The sequence below is a fragment of the Heteronotia binoei genome, chromosome 4, assembly GCF_032191835.1.
Source record: "Heteronotia binoei isolate CCM8104 ecotype False Entrance Well chromosome 4, APGP_CSIRO_Hbin_v1, whole genome shotgun sequence".
Lineage (NCBI taxonomy): Eukaryota > Metazoa > Chordata > Lepidosauria > Squamata > Gekkonidae > Heteronotia > Heteronotia binoei.
This window is the reverse complement of record NC_083226.1, coordinates 148,305,912-148,333,531: the sequence shown is the minus strand read 5'-3', so window position 1 is coordinate 148,333,531 and position 27,620 is coordinate 148,305,912. Positions and strand designations below refer to the sequence as shown.

At 44.4% G+C, this 27,620-nt stretch overlaps 1 protein-coding gene across 6 annotated transcripts in view; it reads right to left on the bottom strand.

Moving 5' to 3' along the window:
* Window positions 1-27,620, bottom strand: part of ARL15 (ADP ribosylation factor like GTPase 15) — a 247,194-nt gene that overhangs the window by 194,096 nt on the left and 25,478 nt on the right. The window contains exon 1 of one of the 6 annotated variants that reach the window (XM_060235997.1): window positions 5,618-7,076. The exons of 4 other annotated variants lie outside the window; for them this stretch is intronic. In XM_060235997.1, the coding sequence (XP_060091980.1) occupies window positions 5,618-5,629 (12 nt within the window). In that variant the 5' untranslated portion in view covers window positions 5,630-7,076. Of the gene's footprint in view, window positions 1-3,914; window positions 4,057-5,617; window positions 7,077-27,620 lie in introns of those variants that run through there. One more of the 6 variants, XM_060235996.1, reaches the window with a different exon arrangement.

Genomic DNA, 27,620 nt, shown 5'->3' with positions numbered 1-27,620 from the left:
TGTATTAACTTAACAACTGGGATTACACAGACATATCGGGCATTAATCGCCTTAGCAGTAGCAGATAGTCTCTGCATTTCTATTGATAACATCTGAAGTTTACATTTTACCCCATACCTCCTGCTAGGGTTGCCAATAGGCCTGAATAAAAATATCCTATCCCTGTAATAGTTTTAATGTGTGGACAGACAGCTGAAGCTTTCCATGGCATGGAGGGAAATAACATAACCTGATGAAACATCCCATTAAAATGCAATTAAGGGGACATGACATCTCTCCCTCACCAAGCAGGTATCAACTCTTTGTTCTGCATTTAATGACCCCTTGACTTGGCTGTTTATCATGGCCCTCCATAAAATAGCCGCATAGTCACAGATCCACTTACTGCATCTGAAGAAGTAGGTTCCAGTGCATAAAAAACTGAGGCTGAAATGAACACACATGAACACATAAAGCTACCTTACACTGAATCACACCAATGATCCATCAAGTTCAGTGTTATCTACTCAGAGGACAGCAGCTCTCTAAAGTCTCCGGCTTTCACGTCACTTACAAACTGATGAAAGGGCCAGATCTACCTAATTTTCAAGTGGGGGCAAAGCCAAAAAATGGTGTCCCACTTAAAAAAATGGGTGAACCATGGGAGAGCTGACCACCACCACCTGCTGGGGTGGTTTAAATGGGAGGGAACCATGGGGCTGCTTTTGCCACCTCTCTGCAAGGCAGAGAGACAGCAAAGGCAGGCGATCTGATTCCCATCCCATTTAAACACCCCCCAGGGTGTTTAAATGGGGAGGAAGCTGCGAGGCTGCCTTTGCCACCTCTCCACCTTCAGAGAAGCAGCAAAGGCAGGTGATCTGACTCCTCCCCCCCCCCCCCCCCCGTTGGCCTGGTCAGCAGGATCTTTAAATGGGAAGGATCCATGGACCTGTTTTTGCCGCCTCTCCAGAAGGTGGAGAGGCAGCAAAAGTAGCTGATCTTTCTCCCCCCTCCCTCCCATTCTGGGGACACCCAATTCAGCACCCCCTAGTGGTGCCCAGGCAAACGCCCCCTTTGCCCACCTAGAGCCTGCCCTGACTGATGTTTTAACTGGAGGTGCTCTGGAATTGAGCCTGACACCTACATTGCATGCAGAAAATGTTCTACCTCTGAGCTTTGGTCCCTCCTGAAATCAGTCTAAGACTCCTGCTTACTTTAAGCAAAAGAACCTGTGACAGAAAATAGTTGTATTAAGTGACTGTGAGAGCAGCCTTGTGAAACCACCCTGATTTTTTTTCACCTTTGGGAAAGATCAAATCAGAGTACAGCATAAATAATGTGGGAGTTTCGGGGAGGGGGGAGCTAGCACTCTAATAAAGTACCATATGCTTTATCAAGATTATTTCAATTTGTTTAAGAAAACAATTAAAAGTACTCCATGTCAATTTTCTGTCCCAAATGCAACAAATATTTGAACTAATTAGGGGGAAAATAGGCTGTACGTCATTTAAATATTCAAAGCTTGGCACAGAAATTGTTGTTAATAGAACATTAAAGACAACATAGCATTGTACTTTTCTTGTAGTGCTTAAATTTAAGACAAGTCAAAAGCACTGAAAACTGCTGACATGCTAATTTATCAGAGAAACAATTTGCCATGACAGAACTTGAAGATTGCTGTTCATCCTCTCATCTATTTCAGCAGAAACTAATTATCTTCCAGAGTTTACCAAAGCACTTCAGTTTCACTCTCATGCTTCACAGCATCACGTGTATTATCCGTTAGCGTCACACCAGATTATTACTAGATCAGGGGCAGCCAAACTTGCTTAATATAAGAGCCACGAAGAATAAATATCAGATGTTTGAGAGCCACAAGACATGAACAAATATTACACGCACCTCTTTATTAAAACTCTCAATACTTTCTTTGCACAGAAAGATAAAATACATATGTATGCACTTTACAACACAATCATGCTAGGAGGAGACTTTTAAAAAAAAAAGCTGAGAATAACAGTCTTCATAAAACCAGCATAGGGAAAGGTTAGGGAATTATTCTTTGGCACCAGTGGGAGAAGGAAACACACATGTACCATATAAATCACTGACCACTATTTTCATCATCTTGCATTTCTTTGCCTTGTCATCAAGGTTAGAAAATAAAGCTCCTACAAGATTTATGAAACTAAGGATGAAACCTGCCAGCCCTCTTCTTCCATCCCTCCTTCCAGTGGCTCCCTCAGCTCTTGTGCTCTCTTTCCATGCTCTAGGTCTCTGGGTGATGTCTGTGGTGAAGGAGGAGAGCTTGCAAGCCTGCCTATTCCCCCCTTCTTCCCCATTTCACACATGGCAAAAATAGTTGCCTACCTATGCGTCAGTGCTCAGAGGCTGTCTGAGGTCCTGATGCTAAGCATGCTTACTTGAGAGTAAGCCTGCATTAAGTTCCTCCTTGACCTCAGACAAACATTTCCAAACAATGTGTGTGAAAGAACCACATGTTGGCTCCTGAGCCACAGTGTGGCCACATCTGCACTAGATCAATAAAACTTCCCTCACACATTTGCTACCAATAAAGCACTAAAATCTTATAACTGCCACACTTGCCTAATATTAGATTGCTAATGTCATCCATTCATTATCATAAGTTGTCTGAAATGGAAAATTTTACATGGAAAAATAAAGCATTGGAAGCTTTCTGAGAAGTGTCTGTGGATACTTTTCTGCCCCATATTTCTGTAGATAGCACTGCAGGAAATACTGGGTTGAAGGGCTGCTAAATTTTGTGAGGATAAACTATGGCGGAGCTCACAGTTTGGGGCTCAGATTTCTCTGGCACTTTGTTACTCCTTTGAAAACAACTTACTCATTGCTGTAATGGCAAACATTCCAAGATGACCAGCAAAATGCCTCTGGAAAGCTTACAAGCACAGAGCACTGAAGGCACCAGAAATCACTTGTTTATCAGCAGCATCCAGCATTCAGAGGAATGCTGCCCCTTATTACATTTAGCTATCCTGGCCATTGTGGAAAGACTTCCATGGGCTGAGCTGCGTTGATGAAGGCAGGAAAAATTCTGAGGGCACAGATAAGAGGCTCAAAGTAGTTTGATAGAAATTTTAGAACCCACCACTAGGGGCATCGGTCTCCCCTACCCTGATATTATCAGGCATATCAGGCACAGGCATGCTTAACTGCTGACAATCAGACTGTTAGTATGTCTCCTGCATACAACTGAGAGTTACTACTTACTCACTTGCAACTTCAAGTGACAAGATAGTAATGCTGGAGGATTCCCCTAAATCTCAGATGATGCAAACTCTGGAGGAAAACATCAAGTTAGAAGATCCATCCCAATGTTAATCAGGATTATCTCTAACAAAGGGGAGATAAAGACACCCAGCACACTGCCTTAAAGCTGTTAATAGTTATGCAGAAATGTTATTGGTATACATTAACTTTAATTTTTTTTTAATGGAAAGCAACAGTAAATTCCAGCAGAGGATTACAGACCACCTTTCCACATGAGTTCTCCTAAAACCTAAAGGGGAAAAACATCAAAATTAAACTAAAAAATCTCTTCTTCTGTCTCTTCTTCCAGGGATGAGAACAACCCAAACGCCACAAAAAGAAGATTCTGATCTCTAACTGCATAAAAATGTCACAACTCAATGGGAGAAAAAAACAAACTATCAAAGTACATTCTTTGGAAAGAACACTACAAACATGAGATGATTTAAGACAGAAAAAGAAAATAAAAAAAGAAAGTCTGCCACCTTGTCAAAATGCAAGTAATTTGCTCCAGGGTGCATATAGTATAGACAAAGGGGCCAAGGAGGTAAGTAGTACAAGAGGTCAAGCCAGACTAGATTAGGAGTATTTTCTTAAGTTTCATGTGTACACAAATAGCTTTCAAAGTCAATTAAACATATTACGTTCACAACCAAAGCTCTTCCACAGGAGTCATGCAGTTCAATTCCCCCCATTCAGAACAGCCAGCTTCATCTGGATAAAGGTTTCCAGAAGACCTCTGAAGAAACCTCCAGGCTGCCAAGGAGTTACAGCATGAGCGCACTTGGAATGTTCAAGTTCATTGCTAGTGGCTTATTAACTAAGCTCTTAAAGAGAAATAGACCACTGCATTTTAAATGGCAAGGCATCTTGTCTCTCCCCCTCCCAATGGTAGTGGGACACAGTCATTTCCACCAGATTTGAAACTAAATGGCTCATTTACAAAGAAATAGAACCTGCATTCTTCCTCAAAGCCTTACATTTTTATTTTTAGAAACAAGCTATTTTTTTTCTTTAAAATGTAAGTAGTTCAGTCAATGAAGAGAAAAATCCACTCAGGTTAGATAAAGTTCTTGCTTAAAGTTTATTTGAAGCAACTTATGAGAGATTTTTTACCAGGACAATAAAAGCCCACACAGTGCATCAAAATAAACCAGAGGACACCACAGTTTCTAATGCATGTTAGCTAATCCATTCTTACCCATAACATTGAGAGAGCCAATTTATTCCTGTAGGCTTTTTCTAAGATGTTCTGGCATTCTGAGAAATATCAGGAAGTGACAACTATCAGGATAAAAAGAGTTCTACAGATGCAGTCTGGATAGTTACACAAAGTTGGACAGTCCCATGAGAATGCATCTCTTCCAATGTCTACAATCACAGATTAGACATGGCAAGTCACAGGCTCTTCCATACAGCTTCAGCCATAATGTTAACATTTTATGACTGACCAGGAGACTGTTAACCAAATCACAAGTCAGCATTGTGGCAACATACATTCCAAAAAACCAAAGGTGAGAACGGGATAATACTAGTGATGATCTTGTCCAGTAACAAGTCTGGTCAGGACATCAAAAAGAACAAAGGAAACATTCCCAACTGGGTGGGGGGAAAGGCCCTGAACCATGCTTCCTTATGACTTACTGTAGACTGCTGTTGTTTTCATGCAAGGGGGGTGGTGAGAATGCTAAAGTACAGAGTTCTCATTCCAAATATAGCAGCAATTCAGATTTGTCCTTGCCCAATATTTTCATGAATCTGAACCCTACTCCAAGTCCAGCCTTGAAGCAAATACAAGCGATACCATCTTTCGGCACAAGTAAGGGCAGTGGTCATTAAATATAGCTAAATACCAAACAACTCAGGTGCACAACCACTTAAGGCCACAAAAACAATTGTGTGCACTGAGGCATCCCCTCTGTTTATATGTTCAAGGGAAAAGCCAATAACTGAGGTCAGAGCTTTAGAATTCTAATAACCAAATGAGCAAAGCTACAGTGCTCTTTAGTGAAACCACTCGGGTTTATTGGCCTTTAATAGTTCTGAAAGTCCGCTTAAAAAAAGAAAAGACCTGGCACTTGAAAACTACCACTGTGTGAAGGGAAAAATCTCTTTCCAGCTAACCTCCATGTCAAGCAGCAGGGTCATCTTTGAGCCTGGTAAAATCACGATTTTTACCCACAGCCATTCCTAGCAACACTCAAGTTTCACTTACTCAGAGCACTACTAGACATTCACCAGATCTCCGAGTCGAAAAAAATACAAAGATATATGTCTGCGCAGGAGATTGGAAACAAACCAGCAATATATACAGGGAGAGCTGGATTTCGCTACACTCTGTACCTACCAGATAATCCATGAACTGGGGTCACAACTGAGATTAGGTACTAATAGATCTCTAGGGAAGTCTGCTTTTAACAAGCAGCCTCGAGCGCGGCAAAAAGAGCTGGCTGGCTGGGCGAGGCAAGTCCCGGACTCCCCGGAGGCTTCTGTCGAAGCTCCGATCTACAGCAGGAAGCTTCAAGGGGAGAGAGGAGAGGCGGGGGGTCAGGGTCCCTCCTGCCGGCTGGGCAAGCGATGGCTCTCCGATGTTCTGCCACTGCAGCGCTGCCCGCAGGCACCCGGCACACGCCCCTCTCCGCGCCGAAACCAAGCCCACGGAGCCAGCCCGAGTGACAGCGCTTTCCTTTGCAGCCCAACGACAGCACAAGCACAGCGAAGCAGAGACACCCGTGCAACCCACAGCAGCACCCGACGTTTCAGGAACAGCGAGAGTTTCCCCTGGAGCGTCACTGTCAGCTGACCGCACACGTGAGAAAGAGAGCGAAAACTCTTAAAGAGACATGCATCTGCCCGGGCCTCCTTGCTCTTTCCGTTTGGCAGAGCGAAGCCGGAGGAATGCAGGGAGAGAGGCGCAAAAGGTGGGAAGTGAAACGACTCCAGCAAGATAGATCGAGCAGCCAGAAGGGGTGCCCAGCATTGGTGTCGTATATGAAGACTGGCTGCCTAAGGAAGCAAAAACCCTGCAGCGCCGCCGGGGATGTTAAGCGTGGCACACAAAGGGAGCAAGGCAAAAGTGACCAGCGATGGGACGCCCCTGGACTGGGGACATTGTAAGTTGTAGGGAAGGAGTAGAAGGCAGGCTGCAACAGCGGGAGGCAAGAGGGACTGCATCGGAGGAGAAACTGTGAGACGCGTTACAATACACTAATTGGACTTAGTGAGCTGACTTCTGAGCAACCATGCATAGAGTAGGACTGTACTTTCCAAATCCCCCTGGTTGAGTTAATGGAATGCGTATCCCACGGATGTAATAGGGCTCTACTGAGAGTCAATAGGCTTAAGATCTTGCCACAGGAAAAGCCGGGGCGAGTAGTGAACGAGAAAGCGCTATCTTGCACTGCAACCTCAACGCAGGTACACTAGACTCGGTTTTGCCACCTGCACCCATTTTTGCAAGCAGCAGCCTCTCCGAGGGGATCTAATATTGGTACGCGTTTAAATTGATGGGGCGGGAGGGAGTAACAAGCAAACGGATCCTGGCCTGTCTCCCACTCACCCCCACCTTCCTATTTGCCTCATTACCTGCCTGAATGTTTGCGATTGGCACAGTGTGATGTAGTAGCCACTGGTTAGGATATCCGCTTAGGACCTGCCGTGAAGCGCGCTGGGCCAGTCGCCCTTAACAACCTCACAGGGCCGTTCTGAGGATAAAATAGGAGAGTGGAGAGCCTTCTACTCCTCCAGCAACTCTTTGGTGGAATGGTGATATACACATAGGAGATAAATAAATACCTGGGGCTCTACAAATATACCAAATAGACTTGGAAACAGATCTACTGAATCAGGGGGAAACTGAAAACCACCTTTAGAATCAGCGCTGGGTTGTTTGAGCCAACAGAAAACAAGTTTTTTTCAAACAATTAAACTATTCATGATCTCCCCAGGTTATCTGAATCCCCATACCTTCCTCCCCAGCCAATACAGCCCAAGTGGCTTTCAGTTTTACATGGAGGAGCTGCAAGGCAACTGAGTTGTATGAAACCAGTGAGGTTTGCTTCTGAGCAAACTTGGAAAGCAGCAGGCCAAAAGAGCACAGTTCCTGGCTAATGCTAGGAAATAGGGTTGCCGGCCCCCCTCCCATGCCACTGGTTGCCAGACCCAGGCTGGGAAACTCCTGGAGATTCATGGTAAGGCAAGGACAGGGACTTCAGTGGGATACAATGCTGTAGAGTCCACCATTCAAAACATCCATTTTCTCCTGGGGGACTGAACTCTATAGCCTGGAGATGAACTGAAATTCCAGGAGATCCCAGGTCCCACCTGGAGGCTGGCATCCCTAGCACACTGTTGACACCACAAGAGAAGTAGTACTGGAGAAACCAGTGGTCCATCTACCCCAACAGCCGGCTTCATACAATGGCCAATCAAAAAGGACCCAGAGAATAAGGGTGTTTTTACATTCAGTTTGATTCAGAGTTTTAGAGTCTTCAAATCACCTGCCACTGTTCCGCTTTAATTATTTTCCTTTTACATTTAAGCGTTTCAATTGGGGGGGGGGGTCCTCTGATCAGAGGGCGGCCGGAATACCAGCGCTTAGTTAAATGTATATGATTGCTTGGAAATCATGTCAACACTGCAAAAACAATACAAATTTAAGTTACTAGATGAGGCAAGCAATGTAAAAATTTCAAGTCAGTTCTTATGCAAATTGCTGCACTTTGTGGTGGGTCTTTTAAAACGCATGAAAACTTCTACAATACAAGTTTGAAACACCTGTAAAGAAAAGACCAGATCAAAACTAGTGTGAAGAAAAACATTGCAGCAGCAGCTCAGAAACTCATCTTAGCGAAACAAATGTAGATACTTCAGGCAGCAAAAATGCAAAACAGTTGTGAGAACGTAAGGTGATGTAAAGGGTGAGTTTCCAATGCGGTGATAGAGAGTCGCAAACTGCCAGTGTAAAAACACCCTAATAGCTTCTCTCTGATGTTACTCCCCCCCCCCTCCTCCTAGACTAGTATTCCAAAGTTCCTGTCTTTGAACATGGAAGCTCCATTTAATTACCAGAGCAAACACCCATTTAAGGATGTCCATGATCTTGCCTAACCCCTTTTAAAGCTAATGAAATTACTGCCCACCTCTACAGCCATACCTCACTCTGTATGAATGTCTTCTTCAACTGGATCTTGTTTTACACTGGCCTTTTTGTACCTTTCCTCCCCTCTCACCATATAAAATTAGCTACAGTGGCTGAAGAAGTGAGTTATGGCTCACAAAAGCTTATGCTGAAATTCATTTTGTTCAGCTACTGGACTCCTGTGTAATTGTAATATAGTGCTAGACTTGATGAATGCTGGTCTGACTCTTGTAAAGCTCTGGTAGTGTCAGAAGTCATGCTGGCAGCATGAACAAAATCTCAGGACCACCATATCCATCTGTAGCTTTTACTGTTAAGTCTGCTTCTCAGCACAGCAGCAGGTGACTTTCTCAATAGGCTCTAAACAGCACTCTGTCAATTATAACATGCATAAGTAGGGGCCCTCTTGCTGACCAGCTGCAATTAGGTAGGCTTGCTCTGGTGTTAATTGCTTGCTTTGAGTTCTTGAGGTTTTTGTAGAGGTAATTTGCAGTTACTAATTTGAGTTTTTAACACTGCATTTAGTGCTGTGGGAGGAAGAATGCATGAACACAGGCCTTTACAGCTTAATACTATACCTGCTTTTTCTGAACTAGATGCTCTAGTATATACTATTCACTTTGATATTTAACATGAGATGTTTTTTGAAGTTTGCAGTATAGCACATCCTTGCTTAAGCTCACAATTTATCATTCTGTTTATCAACTTTATTTTGTACAAGCGTGTGCTGTGAAAATGTGGAGAAAAGCCCAGGTGGACAGCTGTGTTGGTCTGAAGCAATAGAACAAAGTAGGAGTTCAGTATCACCTTTATGACCAACAAAGTTTTATTCAGAATTTAAGCTTTTGTATGCATGGATACTTCATTGGACAATGGCATTGTCTGATAAAGTATGCATGCAAAAGCTTACATTCTGAATAAAACTATGTGGAGAAAAGCTTGCTGAATGAGCTTGGACCAGTCACACACTCTCGGTTTAACCTACCTCACAGAGTTATTGTACCTAGTATGGCAGAACTCAGCTATAGGCAAGACTTGAACCCACATCTGCAGAATTCCCTGGAGTATGAGAATCCAGGCTTCTTGCCACTTATGCCACTGGCCTCCTTGGAACTAAATGAGGTGACCACTTTTTTTTTCTCCCTGCCTTCTGGCTCTCCATGTGTGGGCGGTGGCTGCACAGTGGGGCTGTGGCTACCTCAGCAAGTGATTGCTGACATGTTCACGTGTGCCACTCATGGGAGTAGCAGCAGCACACAACTCTGTGATGAGCTATGACCTGATCATTATGCTGGCAACACCTTGCCTTAAGATGTTTCCATCATGATTTCCCCCATGTGGAACAGGCAATAAGATGCTGACTAGCAGTGCCAGCACCATTCCAACATCAGCTCTCTGCTGGCACCAGGATCACAAAATAGGGCTATCCAGGGGTCGTTTCGTAGAAAAATAGGTGGTGAAGCTCATCCTGGAATTGTTATGCAGCTGCACCTACTATTCAATGGACAAGGTGGGGAGGAGAAGGGGGAGCCCTCAGAAAGAGTCAGGAGCTGTGCTCCTATGAGCTCCTGCTGAATCCGAGGCCTGGGACTATCCATCACTGTGCTACCTCAACTCTCTGATACTTCAGAACCCCTTCTTTATGTTTATGCCCAGGGATCAGCCCTCACACTGAAAAATGTGTTTGCAGATAAACTTCAGTAAATTTCCCTCAAATCAAGCCCTGAGCAGAATAATTTTCCCCCTCACAAAAGAATCCCCATGTCATTCCACTGACCCTGTACATACCACTCATTTGTTGTAGGAGGGTGTGTCAGATAGCAAAAAAAGATTAGGAAAAAGCATTTTAACTTTTCAGCCACCCTCCTCCCAATCCCCATTTCCTGAAGTGATTGTTTGCCTGCTACTACCAGAATAACAGCAGGAAATATAAAAACAAAACAATAGGTGAATCAAAATACATCAAGGGGCCTGATTCTTGATGCAACTGCAGCCAGTAAAACTAGCATACAAGAAAAAGCTTGTGCATGAAGAACTTAGCAGAGTTCTGATTCTAGTAAAAAGAGTTACGTACAGGTTACTAATGCTGTTCATTGCCTATATTTCATGGCAATTATGTAAGAGAATGTCTACATACTCGCGTGGTACAAAGTTCAGCAAAGGTCACATTACTCAGCAAACCAGGAACAGGATATGGTGCCTTATAGTTCTGAACTGATGGTTCAGAGTCACCATCAGGTGGTGGTTAACTAGAAATCATTTGCCAGACACTTCGTAAATTAGCCACCTGACTGTAGCCAAGATTCTGTAATAATTTACTCCAGAATTCATCAGTGTTAAAAGAGGAATGGGGAAATGATATATGCCACCTGGGGCTCCTTGGAGAAAGGACAGAATAAAAATCTGCTAGCTTGGTAATTGGAATGCCCAAGAAAGTGACTTGAAAGCTGAACCTGTAGCAGCCTGGCAAGATGGCAGAATTGCTACTTTACCACCACCCAGTGTCACACTGAGGCAAGGTCTTAGGCTTTTCCATTTCCGGGCGGGGGAATGCTGGTGCTCGGCCAGAGGCAATGGATTCAGTGACATCATAGGGAGAAGCCAGTGACATCACAGGGAGGGGCCTCCATTATCACCAGCTATTGATTTATGGAGAAATTTTTAAAGGCCTCTGATCTTCATGTCCCCCCCCCCCCCCCCCAACACTCAATCTCAACCAAGCAAGTACGTTGAATCCACCAAAGAGCCTGCAGTCTGACTGTTGCTACATTAAAAGTGGGTGTAGCCAGCCAGGGTTAAGGGCTATACTTTCTTTTCCAACAGACACCAAACTTATAAGGATTGATATGTGCTGGATATCAAAACTTTAGTTATTAATCTAGAGAGTCCAAAAATACAACTGAAAACTTTTGCAGATCACAGTTACAATATCAAGTGTCCTGCAATACTCTATTTCGGCCACCTTTCCTAGATCTCAATTGAGAGGTCTGTATCTCCTGATGTGCTCCCAAGAGCATCCTATTGCCAGGAAGGTTACCAAATCTCTTTCCCCACCCCCTTGACTCAGGTCTACTAATGTATTGATTACCCAATTAGAGCTCACCAACACTGGTTAGTATGCATATTGACACCTAGCCTCTGGTGGAAGATACATGCAGAGTAGCCCATTGGCTCTAACTAGTTAAGCTAAGACATCAGCATGCATAAACAAACAATTATCTCATGACTTCAGGAAGTGAAGTTGCTAAAACCCAACAGATACCTCCACAAGAAGAAGTTTCTCCATCCATCTATCCATTGTGTGTCTGTGCTAGCTCAATTAGCTTTGCTAAGAAGCTGAGGTTGTAAGATCATTACGCCGCTGACTTCCTTCTTTCCAGCCCAGATGGAAAATCACACACAGTGGGGAGTTTTCCTGCCTCACAATGTCCCAGGAGAAAAATGCATTTCTTTACAGAATCCACCAGCCCATTCATGCCTTGAAGATCATTATCTCTCCTTCTTGAAAATTTAAATTGGGAAACATTTTCATACACTCAAAGGAGCCAGTTTGGTGTAGTGGCTAAGTGGGTGGACTCTTATGTGGGAGAACCGGGTTTGATTCCCCACTCCTCCACTTGCACCTGCTAGCATGGCCTTGGGTCAGCCCTAGCTCTGGCAGAGGTTGTCCTTGAAAGGGCAGCTGCTGTGAGAGCCCTCTCCAGCCCCACCCACCTCACAGGGTGTCTGTTGTGGGGGAGGAAGGTAAAGGAGATTGTGAGCCGCTCTGAGATTCTTCGGAGTGGAGGGCGGGATATAAATCCAATATCTTCTTCTTCTCTATGCCTGGCAGTGGTTGCCTGGGGGAGCCCCCAAGCCTCCCCCCTCCCCCCGTAGTTTACGCCTATGCACTGAGATATATAAAGTCTGTGTCCTATGCTCTCATAGGAAGTAAAAAGAAACAGTACCATTTTATGGAACATACCAATACCACTGGAGTCTCCAGTGACATCATTCATTGCCAATACTGAGCAGTGGTAGAGCAATGCATGCTAGTGCCTCTACGTTTTTGATGTAGCCAAATAGTTTCCTGTTTGATTAACTTTAGACAACTTCTGCAAGGTCTGAATGCTGATTATACAAGTCTTCTGTTTTCTCTCTCTCCCTACTCTGTCAGCATCCTACTTCATGTAGCCTGTATGGTTCATCATAACAGCAGCAATCAAGGTGACTGGGAACCTTGAAACCCCCAGCATCAGGCAGCACTGGCATCACCACATACTGGAATGAGAGTTTAGGGTCCTACCTAATCCTGGTTTATCCTCTGACACCCAATGCTGGTTCTTCTGCCAGGGTTACATTAAAGTGGTTAAAAGTGTTGGGCTAATATCTGGAAGACTCCCGTTCAAGTCCCCATTCACATCATGGAAGCTTGCTGGGTGACCTTAGTCCAGTCACACTCTCTTAGCCTCATCTAACTTACAAGGATGTTGTAAGGATAAAATGGAGAAGAGAATGATGTAAGCTCCTTTGGGCCTCCAGTGGAAAGGTGGTGTATAAACAAAATAAATAAATAACATAAAATAATGGTGCTATTCCAGTGTCAGCTGCCATATTTTATCCTCAGGATATTCTAGTATAAAGGATTTATCCTAAGTATTCTAGTATAAAGGATCCATCCAGAGCATTGAACATTGTGGGATCACAGGACTGCATTGAAAAGATGCCCCCTCTAATGACTACTTCATGGGTTGCAGCAGAGGCATATGCATTAACAATTTAGCATATATTCTCTTTTATCCCATAATATTTGAAGTAATTATGTGCATATACCACAGAAATAAACAGCAGGGATGAATCTTGGCCCAGCTGCATCTTCCTACACTGCACACAGTGAAAAAACATGTGCCTTCCTCTCATCTTGCAGGGCAGGAGAAGGCGAATGCTAAATATTTTAACTTGTACTGTTGTGGCTATATAAGAAATGCTAGGAGACTTACAGAGCTACTGGCTGGAATCAGCAAACTTTAGTTCTCAGTTCCACATCTTTCCTAAGTGTCATAATTCAATTGCAACAGCTACTCATAATAGCTTTTTATTGCATATGGGTCTAAAATATTAATAGTACAATTTTCATTTCATTTCCCTGTCATGTGTTATCAGGTTTTCCTGACAGAAATGCAATATGTATAACAACTCATCTTTCTAACTGCCTATTCTGCAAAATATCACCTTGTTTTTTACCTCTAACCAGTCATTCCAGAGAAACCTTCTTCAGTGACTGATGCACACTATGCAAGATGATAATTGTATCAACCGAACTAAACCTAGGTGATTAGCATTTTGATCAAGAAAAAGAAACATTCATGTGTAGGAAGGAAGGCAAGCAGGAAGGAAGGCTCAAGGTAATTAAGGAAAGGAAAGTTGCATTCCTTTGTTCAGTTGCAAGGGAGTAAATCTCACTGAACATATTGAGGCATACTTCTGAATAATCATGCACAGGATTGCACTAGGAATCAAGTAGTGTTGTATGTGTGATCAGAATGTGTATAACTAATGGTGTTCTTGCCTGGCCCATTAGAGCCTGCAGGACTGAGCTTGGGGACTCGGGAACAATGGACAGTAGGATCCAAATCCCTGCTGTCCTGCTCCAATCAATGGCCCCCTGCTGGTTTGAATGGTCCAATAGCAGGCTAGCGCAGGAACCCTGAGTGCATATAAGTTGGCCCCGTTGGCCCAGTCTTCAGTCTTAGAGCGCAGTCCTATACTATGCTGTACCTAATAAAAAGCTATGATCACTACTACCTTGCCTCTTCATTGCATTGAATGGGGGAATTGCATTGGGGGAATATTCCCCCAAAGCCCCCCATACTATATTATAAGTAGTAACTGAACATAGACTAGCAGCCACACCCTCAAAGCATAACTGGAGTTGCAATGAATGTCAAGCAATTCAGCACAGAAATTAGAGAAAGATTTCAACTTATTTCTCCCCCTTACTGCCAGTTCTTGGTCCTATCCAGAGGATCAATGAGGCTGCATCAAAGTCATGTCAAGACTAAAATATGATGGTGTTGATATAGAATCCATACACTATGTAAACACATACAGTCACTGTTTACCTCACAAAAAATCCTATACATTCATGACACTTAGATAGCCATGCTCTATGTGAGATTCAATAGACAGTGTATGTTGGCAGGGCAGTTCACAATCTAAGTGACCCAAACAATTACTTTAGGGATCCCAGCCACCTGGTCTGAGCAGGGGATCTCCCAATTTAGGGAGGGCCAGCAGGGGGAAATCTCACCTCAAAATGACATCTTTGGGTCACTTTCAGTAAAACCAGAAGTGGCCTGAAAAACCGGAAGTGCAGCCCACAAAGCAGGGGAGGCAAAAGGGACTACTCAAATGACCGCAAGCCTTCAGCAACCATATAACCATAGAGACCTAAGTCATGTGAATATTTGTGCCAGACTTTTACCAGTTACAAAGGATCTCCTCTTCCCATTAAATGAGAATTTGGCTTCAGTGTTATTATTTCACATTCAGATAATACGTTTGCTCTGCAGCACTTTGTCATTGTTGCATGGTATTTTCTCCACACAACCATCCCAAGCAGAAAGTTACCACTATTCCCACTTTACAGATGAAACTGAGGATCAAGGAAAGACACCTGCCCAGCTTAACACTACCAATGCATAGGAAGAGATGAATGCAGATTTTCATTATCTAAATCCACTGCCCAGGATGGATGTAGACAGCCTGAATGGTTTCCAGTTCATTTTAAATGATCTGAGGTCAGGACAAGATTCCATTCTTGAACACTGGATGGTGCACTTGGGGGTTTGTTTCATTTTTTGTTATTAATTCCAAACGGGGCTGTTTCATATGGTATTATCTCATTACTGTTGTTTCATTCCCATAATTCTGTTTCATTCGTTGGTTTCAATGGAAGACACACACGCAGCCTTCTTGGGTCTATACTTTCACAGTTTTCCATCCAAATTGGCCAAAACTCATTGGGACTATAGTAGTCCCTGAGGATACCCGTACTGACAAATTTCAGACAGAATAAATGCCCCCCTCTTTCCTGAGGGAGGGGGCATAAAGGCACCAAGGATTCCAGGCTGCTGGACAGCATTCTCAGGAGAGTTGGGGGGAGGGTGTTTCCTGGAGGCAGAAATGATGTTGAATGATGTTACATCCCATCCAAAGTAAATTCATGCAGTGACACTCTGGTTGCTCCCCAAAGGGAAGGCCTGGGAGGATGGTCAGAGCATGCAGCACAATTATATCACATCCAGTTTTTCAGCAGGATGTGACATCATTTCCACTTCCAGACCTTTCTCTTGCCAGTTCAGAGACTGAGGCCAGGAGGACGGGCCCATCAGCAGGAGCCCTCCCACTAGAAGCAGATACCTGCCAAACCTAAAAAGCCACCCCAAAGAGCTTTAAAATCCCTTGAATATAGGTAGGTATACCAATCTATTTATTATAAAGTATTTGGGGCTATTTATACCTTTAAATACACAAGAGCCCCGTGGCACAGAGTGGTAAAGCTGCAGTACTGCAGTTGGAGCCCTCTGCTCATGACCTGAGTTCAATCCCAGCGGAAGCTGGTTCAGATAGCTGGCTCCAGGTTGACTCAGCCTTCCATCCTTCTAAGGTCGATAAAATGAGTACCCAGCTTGCTGGGGGGAAAGTGCAGATGACTGGGGAAGGCAATTGCAAACCACCCCGTAAAAAGTCTGCCGTGAAAACGTTGTGAAAGCAACATCACCCCAGAGTTGAAAACGACTGGTGCTTGCACGGGGGACTACCTTTACCTTTTTTATATACCTTTAAATAGTACTTTCTTTATACATTTGCAATGTATTGTTTGTCTGCAGGATAGCCATTAATAAAAATAAATAAATAAAATATTGTAATAGAAGATGAAGCAATAACATATCAAAGAAAGAATCTTGCTACTCAGGTTATTCAACTCATTACTCTCATCTTTGACACCGGGGAACTTCTTGGACAGAAAGGAATGCATTGAGAAGATAGTCAACAGCATTACATAACATTTGTTGCTAGGAGAAATTGTTCGTTATTATGTCAGTTCTCTTGGCTAGAGTTTGTCTGTCTGTTGTTTGTGACAAAGTCAGATGATTTCCCAATCATGTTGGTGTCTTATGAATACATCAACACCTGCCCTTACAATACCATGGTCCAAACACAAAGTAGTAGAATCCTGCACAGATAGAATGAAGTTTTTACTTTTCCAGGGACATGAAGAGTTATAAACTGAGCTGTTGCTGAAATTCCAGCCACTGGAACAGTCAATTTGTGTGGAATCATGATTTTATGAATTAACCTCAGTCCATTTTGCATATGGCCTATGAAATACACACACAGTCTTAAGGATGTAACTGATTTTAAACATACTTAACTCTGATGGATTTTAGCCAGCATTTCTTTGCTCAGAGTGGACATTAGAAACATTAGTCAATCATTCTCTACCTGTGCTGCACTCCACAGGCCAGCCAGGCTTGGGAGAGTCTACAGGTGCAGGCAGCCAGGAACGGGAACTGGCACACATGCTTGCACCTAATGGACCAGTTGATCCCAGGAGGGAGCCTTTCCAAGTCTCAGTTTAAGAAAGAGGCTGGGAAGTAACCAGGCTCAAAAGCCCTGCTGGCAGGTCTTGAGCTCTTGCAGCTGCACTCTGTTTTGGCGAGGATCCTGGTTAGCTGCCCTTTCTGGCTTGGGAGGAAGTGACAGGCTGGTCACTTCAGAGTCACTCTGAAGAGAGCCCAGGAATGCCTCTGTGTGTGTGCTCATCTCACACACAGAGGTGGTTTTTTTGTTTTGGTTGCTATTGTGTTGCAACTGCCTCTCCCCCACCTGCTCACCTCCTTTTTCCTCACCTCTTCTTTTGGTTAAGCCCAAGAGAGCAGGGGGAGGGGGCAGAGCACGGTGCTCTGGAAGTTTGAGTTACTTAGGCTTCCAAGTAAGTTCATTACTGAAGAATGATTTTAAGGCAGTAGTTATGGTATGATGCTAGAGATGCCAGCCTCCAGGTGGGGCCTGGGGATCTCCTGGAATTACAGCTCATCTCCAGACTACAGAAGTCAGTACCACTAGAGAAAATGGGATGCTTTGGAGAGAATGAACACTATGGTGTTATACCCCACTGAGGGCCCTGTCCTCCCCAAGACCAACCCAGGAAGGGGTGGGGTGGGGGTTTTGGTGCACTGTGCTGGAAGTGACATCATTGGAAGGGGCAGAGCTCAAGAAGTGACACTTGAGCTTTGACCTGGAAGCGACATCATAGGACCTTACATCACAAAAGTGATGTCAGATCCTTGCTAGCCACCATTCCCCAAAATCCCCAGGCTCCACCCGCAAAATCCCCAGGTATTTCTCAAGTTGGACCTGGCAATCCTATCCTGGGAATAAATATTGTTCTCACTGCCTAGCTCTGGGATGGGGTTGTCTGCAGCTAGCTGGGCACTTCACCTCCTTCAGGCCACCTCAGCCTGGGCCTTCTGCCACTGCTGTTCCCATATAGTGATAGCATCCCCTGGGGGGGCTATGGGCCCAGGTTCACATCCTACCCAGCAGAAATCTGGTGGTGAGGTCCCCCAGAGGCTGCTGGTGAGGTCCCCCTTGCAGACTCTAGCAGGGGAGTGGGTCTCTGGCTCTATTGGAACATTGTCAGCAGGCACCTTTGTCATGCTGGGCCCTCCCTAGTGCCTCTTGTCCTCTTCAGTCTCTTTCTCTTGAGGACTTGGAGTCAGAGTCCCTGGGCTGGGCAAACGAGATAATGACATCACCTGTGGTCCATCCAGTTTGTTTTGGAAGCTTACAAATTTGTTCAGATATCTACTGTAGCATCAGCAGTATAATGCTAGGTGAGAGCTGATTGAAGCTAAATCCATCTACAACAGAGATTATGTGTGAGGAAGCCTGGACCAATGTGGCAGCCACTTTTACCAACTCTTGGCAGGCCCAACTTTCTATGGTCAACTCTGTCTGAAATTTGGGAATGACAAAGACTGCATTTTAACATCTATGCTGGGCCCACCAACTGGCTCCTATCTGTCTTGGGAGGACCTTGTCACAGTAATTTATGCAACAGTCACCTCAAGATTGGACTAGTCCAATGTGTTCTGTGCAGGGCTACCTTTGAAGATGCTTTAGAAACTCCAAGTGGTCCAGAACACAGCTGCCAGATTGCTGACAGGAGTGTCCTGGTCAGAGCATATAACACCTATCCTATGGCAGTCACTCTGGCTCCTAATTAGTTCCTGGTGCCAATTCAAAGTGTTGGTACTTACCTTTAAAGCCCTAAATGGACTGTGACTCTCATACTTTCAGGACTGTCTCTCCTTACATGATCCTCCCTGTCTTCATCTTGGCATTTGTTAAAGGTTCCTGGTCCATGAACTGTCCACCTTGTGTCAACAAGAGCAAGGGCCTTCTCAGCAGTGGCCCCTACCAGCTTGAAGAGAGAGGTTCCACAGAGCATGCAAGACTGCTCTTTTTTCAAGCAACCTTTGGGCGATTTTGATCCACCAGGCAGCTGGTATGTTTCATCTGTGCCTTCACCATCCACACGCCCTATTTTGCTTGATAGTGGATAGATTTTAATGGGAATAGATTTTTAATTATTTTATATTTTTAAGTTTATTTATGGGATCTTTTATATTGTTTTTATCAGGTGTATTTTGTATGGTGTTAGCCACTCCAAGTCCCATTCAGGGCAGAGGGAGCAGGATATAAATTTGATAAATCATTATCATCATCTAGGTTTAGAAAAAGCAATCAAATGTCATATGATACAGGGTGTCTACACTATCTTCACCACAGTCATATACTCTATCACAGTATATAGATCCAAGTGGGCAGCCATATTGGTCTGAAGCAGTTGAACAAAACAGGAGTCAAGTTTCACCTTTAAGACCAACTACGTTTTATTCAGAATGTAAGCTTTTGTGTGCTTTTTTACATGAAAGCTTACGTTCTGAATAAAACTTAGTTGGTCTTAAAGGTGCAACTTGACTCCTGCTTTGTTCTATGAAAGTATGGTATCTTAAGCTGGCTCCCTTGCAAAACTCTAGATGGTAGGGCATGAAGGCACACCAACATAAAGGCATGTCTATAGTGAGGAACAATGAAATATGAGCAGTAATTGGGAAGCTCTCCAGGTGGAAGAATACCAGCAAATTGAGTAGAACATGTCATGCTGTAGAGATTGTACTGCTATAATCATACTTAGACGTTTCTTAGTATTTCTTATGGCTTCCTGTCCAATAGCTGCATAAAGGGAGTCCAAGGAAAGACTGACAAAGATCTGTAGTTGTTGCTTGACAATTTATCCCAGTGGGAAACATAAGAGTCCTCTCTAAGTCAAGGTAGCCCTCTTGGATATCAGCGTGTATAAATTTAACTTTAAGCAGGAAAGCTTAAATAAACCAAGCCCGAGCTTCAAGACATGGTTGTCCCTTGATTTCTGCAATTAAAAGACAAATAGATGACTCAGGATTCCATCAACTCCCGCTGCCTTTCCACTTTTCAGTTGCTTGATGGCTTTAACAGTATCTTCTAGGGTGGGGATCTCATCCAACTCTGTTTTCAGAGAGATCTGGAAGCATGGGGGCACAGTACTACATAGCACACTTCAAAAAGTACTTGTCACCTGCTGGGAACAAGGCAAACTACCACAGGACTTTCGCGATGCAATCATCATCACTCTACACAAGAACAAAGGAGAAAAGTCAGACTGCTCCAACTACCAGGGGATAACCCTGCTCTCCATCGCAGGCAAAATCCTTGCTAGAATACTCCTGAACAGACTGGTGCCCACCATTGCAGAAGAACTCCTCCCAGAGAGCCAGTGCGGCTTCAGAGCTAACAGGAGCACCACCGACATGGTATTTGTTCTCAGGCAGCTCCAAGAGAAATGCAGGGAACAGAACAAGGGTCTATATGTGACTTTTGTCGACCTTACCAAAGCTTTCGATACCGTTAGCAGGAAAGGCCTATGGCAAATCTTGGAACGTTTAGGATGTCCCCCAAGGTTCCTCAGCATGATCATCCAGCTACACGAAGACCAGCGAGGCCAAGTCAGACACTGCAACGACCTCTCGGAGCCCTTCCCAATAGGCACAGGTGTAAAGCAAGGCTGCGTTCTCGCGCCAACTCTCTTTACGATCTTCTTTAGCATGATGCTTCAAAGAGCCGCAGTAGATCTAGATGATGACGATGGTGTCTACATCCGCTATCACACCGATGGCAGCCTGTTCAACCTGAGGCGACTAAAGGCTCACTCCAAGACAATGGAAAAACTCATCCGAGAGCTACTATTTGCTGATGATGCTGCACTCGTCTCCCACTCGGTATCAGCTCTGCAGCATATGACGTCCTGCTTTGCAGAGGCTGCCAAGCTATTCGGCCTAGAAGTTAGTCTGAAGAAGACAGAAGTTCTCCACCAGCCTGCACCCCAGAAAGATTATCACCCTCCCTGCATCACTGTGGGTGAATCAGTTCTGAAGACAGTCCAGCAGTTCAGCTACCTGGGGTGCATCATCTCCTCAGATGCCAAGATCGACAAGGAGATTGACAACAGGCTGGCAAAGGCAAATCGTGCATTTGGCCGACTGCACAAAAGAGTGTGGAGCAACAAGCATCTGAAAAAAGGCACAAAGATCAATGTTTACAAAGCGGTTGTGATGACAACCCTCATCTACGGCTCCGAATCGTGGGTTTTATACCGTCATCACCTGCGACTCCTTGAGCAGTTTCATCAGCGCTGCCTTCGCACCATCCTCAACATCCACTGGAGTGACTTTGTGACCAACACTGAAGTCCTCAAGAGGGCGGAGGTTACAAGCATCGAAGCACTGCTGTTGAAGACGCAGCTGCGCTGGGCAGGGCATATTTCTAGGATGGAAAACCACCGCCTTCCCAAGATTGCTCTGTATGGCGAACTTTCCACCGGCCATCGAAATAGAGGGGCACCAAAGAAGAGGTACAAGGACTCCTTGAAGAAATCCCTTGGCACCTGTCGCATCAACCATCACCAGTGGTCTGACCTAGCCTCAGATCGCAAAGCATGGAGGCACACCTTCCACCAGGCTGTCTCTTCCTTTGAGAACGCACGCATAGCTGGTCTTGAGGACAAAAGGAGATTGAGGAAGAATCGCACTGCTACGGCACCAATTCCAAATCAGACTTTTCCCTGCAGCCACTGTGGCCGGATCTGCCTGTCCCGCATTGGTCTTGTCAGCCACCAGCGAGCCTGCAGCAGACGTGGACTACTGCACCCTTCTTAAATCTTCGTTCACGAAGTCAAGCCGAGAGAGAGATGACTCAGGGCCTTTTTGGTTTTGGAGGGAAGACTCATTGAAGCCAAGCCCACCATAACCACCCAGGCCCAACAGCTTGCTATTATTCATCTGCAGCCACTCCATGAAAGCCAGTGTTGCACAGTGGGTAGACTTAGGTTTGAATTACTGCTCTGCTGTGGAAATCCATTGGGCATCCTTGGGACTGTTACATGTCCTCCGCCTATCTTCCCTCAGGGTTATGAAGATATAATGGAGAAGAGGGAACTGATATAAGCTGCTTTGTGTCCCCATTGGATATAAAATCAGAGTATAAATTAAATAAATAAAATGCATATTGAAAGAAAAATGAGGTAATAAATAAATACAGCTGAAGATGGGGGTGCAGATAAAAAACGGGTGGGTGGGGTAGGTGGGAGGGGAGGACAAAAAGCAGGTAAAGGTGAGGATGTGGGAGTTGCCTGGAGGAGGGAAAGACAAAACCACGTGGGGAAGGAGATACAAGGGGAAAATGAGTTGCCCTCACAAGTACTTGTGGTAACCCTGCCACTAGGGTTGCCAAGTCCAATTTAAGAAATATCTGGGGACTTTGGGGGTGGAGCTAGGAAACATTAGGGGTGGAGCCAAGATCAAGGCTGTGACAAGCATAATTGTACTCCAAAGGGAGTTCTGGCCATCACATTTAAAGGGACGGCACACCTTTTCAATGCCTTCCTTCCATAGGAAATAATGAAGGAAAGGGGCACCTTCTTTTGGGGCTCATAGAATTGGACCCCCTGGTCCAATCGTTTTGAAACTTGGGGGATATTTTGGGAAGAGGCACTAGATGCTGTACTGAAAATTTGGTGCCTCTACCTCAAAAAACAGCCCCCCCAGAGCCCCGCGGATCAATTCTCCATTATTTTCTATGGGAATAAATCTCCATAGGGAATAACAGAGTTCCCAGCAGACATTCCCCTCCCCTCCCCCCGCTTTCTGACGTCCCTGAAGCGGGGGGAGGGCCTCCAAACCGGGGGATCCCCTGCCCTCACCTGGGGATTGGCAACCCTACCTGCCAACAAGTATGGCCAGCACTGTGCAAAATGGCCATAGTTTAACTAGGGTAGTGGCTGCCAGGAGGAAGGAAGGAGAAGCTGAAGACAAGGGGGCAGACAAAGGTGAAAAGGAGAAAAGGAAGCAGGAAAAAGGGAAGGGTATGGGGGCTCCCAGGGAAGGAAAAAGGAGATATCCCCTGCAAGTCCTTGCAGGTCTCTTGCTTGTATATTTGATATTGCCACTGACTGCAAATTCTTTCTTTAAAAATAAGGCCTGAATACACACTTATTCTTAAATAAGAAATCTGAAGTTTTCACAGAATTCCACAGCCTCCCTGCAGCCCATTGGATGTTTGTTGCAACATGCAGGCGAAGCTCATCAGCCAGTCTTACCTTGTGAGGCAGATCAGCAACAGAGGACTCCCACTGCTTTACCCATACTGTAGGTTCTGGCCTATGTTCAAACTAAGAGGAGAGGAATGACAAATCCTATTATCTCTCCTTCTAGTTCCCTTTGATGCCCTTATTTACTCCCCTTCCTTGGGAAGTGACTGCAGAAAACTGTAGCTGTATGCTAAGCTTGTCATTACAATTACCAACAGTGACAACTCGCGGGCCTAAATGTTCCCATAATCTTTTCCCAAAGCCCAAAGATCAAAATGCCACCTTCTTATAGTACTCGATTTCCGCATCCAGTTTTCATTTTATTATTTCCTGCATTCAGGTTAATCCTATCATAGGAAAATGTATCCGGTTTTGCACCACTCACAACAATACAGATTTATCCGCTTCAGTTAACAACTAACAGACAGCTTGTAAATAGCCACTCTGGTTACATGTCAACCACAAGGTGTCAGTGCAACACATTTTTCTGGAGATAAGTTTAGCCATGAAGAGACCGAAATCAGTTAACTGCATTTGTCCAACAGTACAAAATTGTAACACAAACGAGATGGTTCACTAATTAGAACCGCCTTACGTTACAAACGCAGCATGTGAGTTTTCATGGTACACACAACGCTTTTCCTGATTGGTTTTCTAGGGGAAAATGTGGGGAAATGATTCAGTCTCAGGGCATGGCAGTTAAGCCTGAAGATTTGGGGGGGGGGGGGCGTTTTGCAGATTGTTTTGCACATAAATAGTAAGGGTGCAATCCTATGTGAACTCTATTAATGCCCATGGTCAATCATCTGCTGAATTACCTTCAGGCTTCTGTACATCCCTGATTCTTCTTAAAAGCTCTTTAAGGCTTGTGTTGCATCCTAACAGCACAAAATTTTATCATAACTGAATCTAGGAAGCTTGTTGACATAGTAATTTAACTGGTAATATGAACAAGACCTATTCGTTTTGACTTAACAGGAATGTTTAGGCACTTCAAACATAGCCATTTTCTTTTTGTTCCTTAGAAACATAGTTCCCTTAATTCTTTAAGAACATAAGAGAAACCATGTTGGATCAGGCCAATGGCCCATTCAGTCCAACACACTGTGTCACACAGTGGCCAAAACCCAGGTGCCATCAGGAGGTCCACTAGCAGGGCCAGAATATTCTGCAGACACACTTTTTAAAAGAATGTACAAAAGTCTATTTATTTCACACAGTCCAGCAGAATAATGACTGTTGAGCCTAAACTGGATGCTTGGTAAATGTTCATGATTCCTATACTAAAGCAGAAGAAAATGTCACAGTATTTGGCTTAGAAGCTGAACTGCAAACTGAACAGAACATGCCATACTATACTAAAAGGGATAGGACAAGAATTGTCAAAACATTTTGCAGGTGAACCCCATGCCTGATTGTGGCACAACCTAAAACTAGCATCTGTTGACCAGAGACTATTGGGTTTGATTATGCTTCTGTATTCTAATCCCATTGTACAAGTCCGCTATGGGTAGACGGACAACCTTCCAATGTAATTTCCATACACCAGGGAGTGTGTCAGGGGTGTGTGCTGGATCCTTTATTATTTAATTTATATATCAACAATATGATTCCTGCTGCCGCTGCCCAGTACTGTTATTCCCCATCTGTTGTCAACATTAAAGTTTCTATCCTAGTTAAAATTAAATTTATATATGCCGACATCCAAGAGCCTCAGCTTAGTCAGAGAGGACTCTTATGTAGTCAGAGAGGACTCTTATGTTTCCCACTGGGATAAACTTGTCAAGCAACAGTGTTTCCTTGGACTCCATTTATTCAGTTACCAGACAGGAAGCCATAAGAACAATTAAGAAAGGTCTATTTAAGTATGACTATAACAATACAATCTGTAGAGCACAATGTGTTTGTTCTGCTCAGTTTGTTGGTATTCTTCCACCTGGTGACTTCCCTGATTACTGCTCATATTTGACTGTTCATCGCTATACATAAAGGCACCCCTTAATGTCCTCCCATCTTCTAGAGTATTGCAAGGGAGGTATCTTTATACTCTGATAGAATATGCGACTGTAGCAGTGCCAGATTAAACCCTGTGGAGGCCCCTAGGCAGTCAAAATCTCAGGGGCCCCCTTGCAAATTATCTCAGAGTTCAAGCACCCACCCTGCTGCCCTCGGCCCCCACTGCAGCCTGCAGGCACCTTCTCCAAAGCCCCTTTTACTAAGCTGTGGGGGAGAGGCAGAGAGAAGCAAACTTGGCCACAACGCCACCAGTAGCCACACCTGTCCAGTCAGGCAAAGAGTGGCTCAGTTGCTGGCTGCACATGCAGGCTGGGAGGGCTGCAAGCAGAGGGGAAACCAGGGGGGAAGCCAGCCCAGGCCCTAGGGTTGCCAAGTCCAATTCAAGAAATATCTGGGGACTTTGAGAGTGGAGCCAGGAGACTTTGGGGGTGGAGCCAGGAGACATTGAGGGCGGAGCCAGGAACAAGAATGTGACGAGCATAATTGAACTCCAAGGGAGTTCTGGCCATCACATTTAAAGGTACAGGACACCTTTTTAAATGTCTTCCTTCCATAGGAAATAATGAAGGTTCAGGGCACCTTCTTTTGGAGCTCATAGAATTGGACCCCCTGGTTCAATCGTTTTGAAACTTGGGGGGTACTTTGGGGAGAGGCACTAGATACTACACTGAAAATTTGGTGCCTCTACCTCAAAACACAGATTCCCCCAGAGCCCCCGAAACCACCAGATCAATTCCCCATTATACCCTATGAGAATCGATCTCCACATAAGGAATAATGAAGTGCTCAGCAGACTTTTCCCTCCCCCACCACCCCGTTTCTGGTGACTCTGAAGTGATGGATTGGCATCTCTACTCACGAGTTGCTGCCAACTTCTTCAAAGTAACACAGACACCCCATCCCAAGAGGAAGCCTTTCAATTGGAGACTGAAGCCTCCAAAGGGACATGGTCCTCTGGGGGCAGGGCTTCCCCCCCGCCGGCCAGCTGACTGGAGGCGGGAAGCAGCCTGGGAAAGCGGAAGAACCCCTGCTGGGACCTGGGAATTGGCAAGCCTACCAGGCCCCCTAAAGGCATGGGGGCCCATAGGTCAGTGCCTACTTGGCCTAATTGTTAATCCAGCCCTGTAGTGTAGACACCCTGTAGCATGTTACTTTTGAATGCAATTATGTTTCTGAGCCTAGAAATCTTTTAATTCTTGCTTTGCTCCAAAATATAGATCATATAGAGACATTTCCTCTTTTATTAGAATAGCAGATCTATCGCTTTTTTAGCTGAGAAATTTTATGCATCTCTGACAGATTTTCAGAGCCGTTCAGATATGGTCTAGCTTTTTTATAATTTGGTAATCTGCTTTGAACTAATAAGAAGCAGTATGAGGTAGGTAGCTAAGTAGAAGATGATAGAAAGATGAGAGATGATGACAGATAGATAGATGACAGACAGACAGATGATAGATAGACAGAGAGAGAGACAGAGAGAGAGAGAATATGAAAAGGCCTCTGAGCAAAGGAATAAGGCAAGAATTGTCAAGCATTTGGCATGTAGAACCAACTTCGTACACTAGAGAGCAGATATGGGCCACTGAAAATACAGTTTCATTTAGCCACAGCCTATTTGAGTCACAGCAATTTTGACACTTAGAATTCCAGTCTTTACTCAGTCTCATATCTTACCTCCACATGGATAAATAAAATGGTACATTATATGAATATTTTTAAGCCTGAGGGAGAAGGAACATACACAACTTTGTGAATACTATGCTGCATAGACATCATAACTAAACCATCTGGTCTTAAGAGGTTTGAACATGCCTAACTGTGCTGGATGTCAGCCACTGTTCACAGCTGTTTTTATCTCCAGAAATCCAAGGAAGATCTCAGATTCCCTGCAGTACCTTGTTCCACTCCCACTTGAAATTCTATTACATTCTGCATTCTAAAAATGCAATTACAATGAAAGCTACCTGCTACAAAAGTCAAAATACAAAATTAGAAGACACCAGAGTTATATTCTAATTCAGAAAGTACATACATTCAGTGCTACTGCACTGGTCCTTCCCCTTAACAGTTTTGTGAACCTCTGTGCTTCATAAAAGGCCATTTCATCACACTGACTCGAGCACAGAAGCAGCATTTTGGAACTATGGAGGCTAGTACAAAGCAATGCCAGACACCATGATAAGAGAATGAATAGACATTTATGGTCTGTAGAAATAATTCCCATTAACTACAGTGGGACTCGCTCCTTTGGCTGAGATCCACAATCTTATTAAAGAAGATCACTGTCCACTCAGCCTGAAACATGGGCAGCCCTAAGTTTCTGCAAAAACTGTCATTTCCCAGATGCTGGCACAACTCTGGTATAATTAGTCAGCATCCAATGTTCTTTCAGAAGACCTGACCCTAGGTACTTAAGGGACTAGTGACATTGCCAACACCCGCCAATCACAGAATAGTATG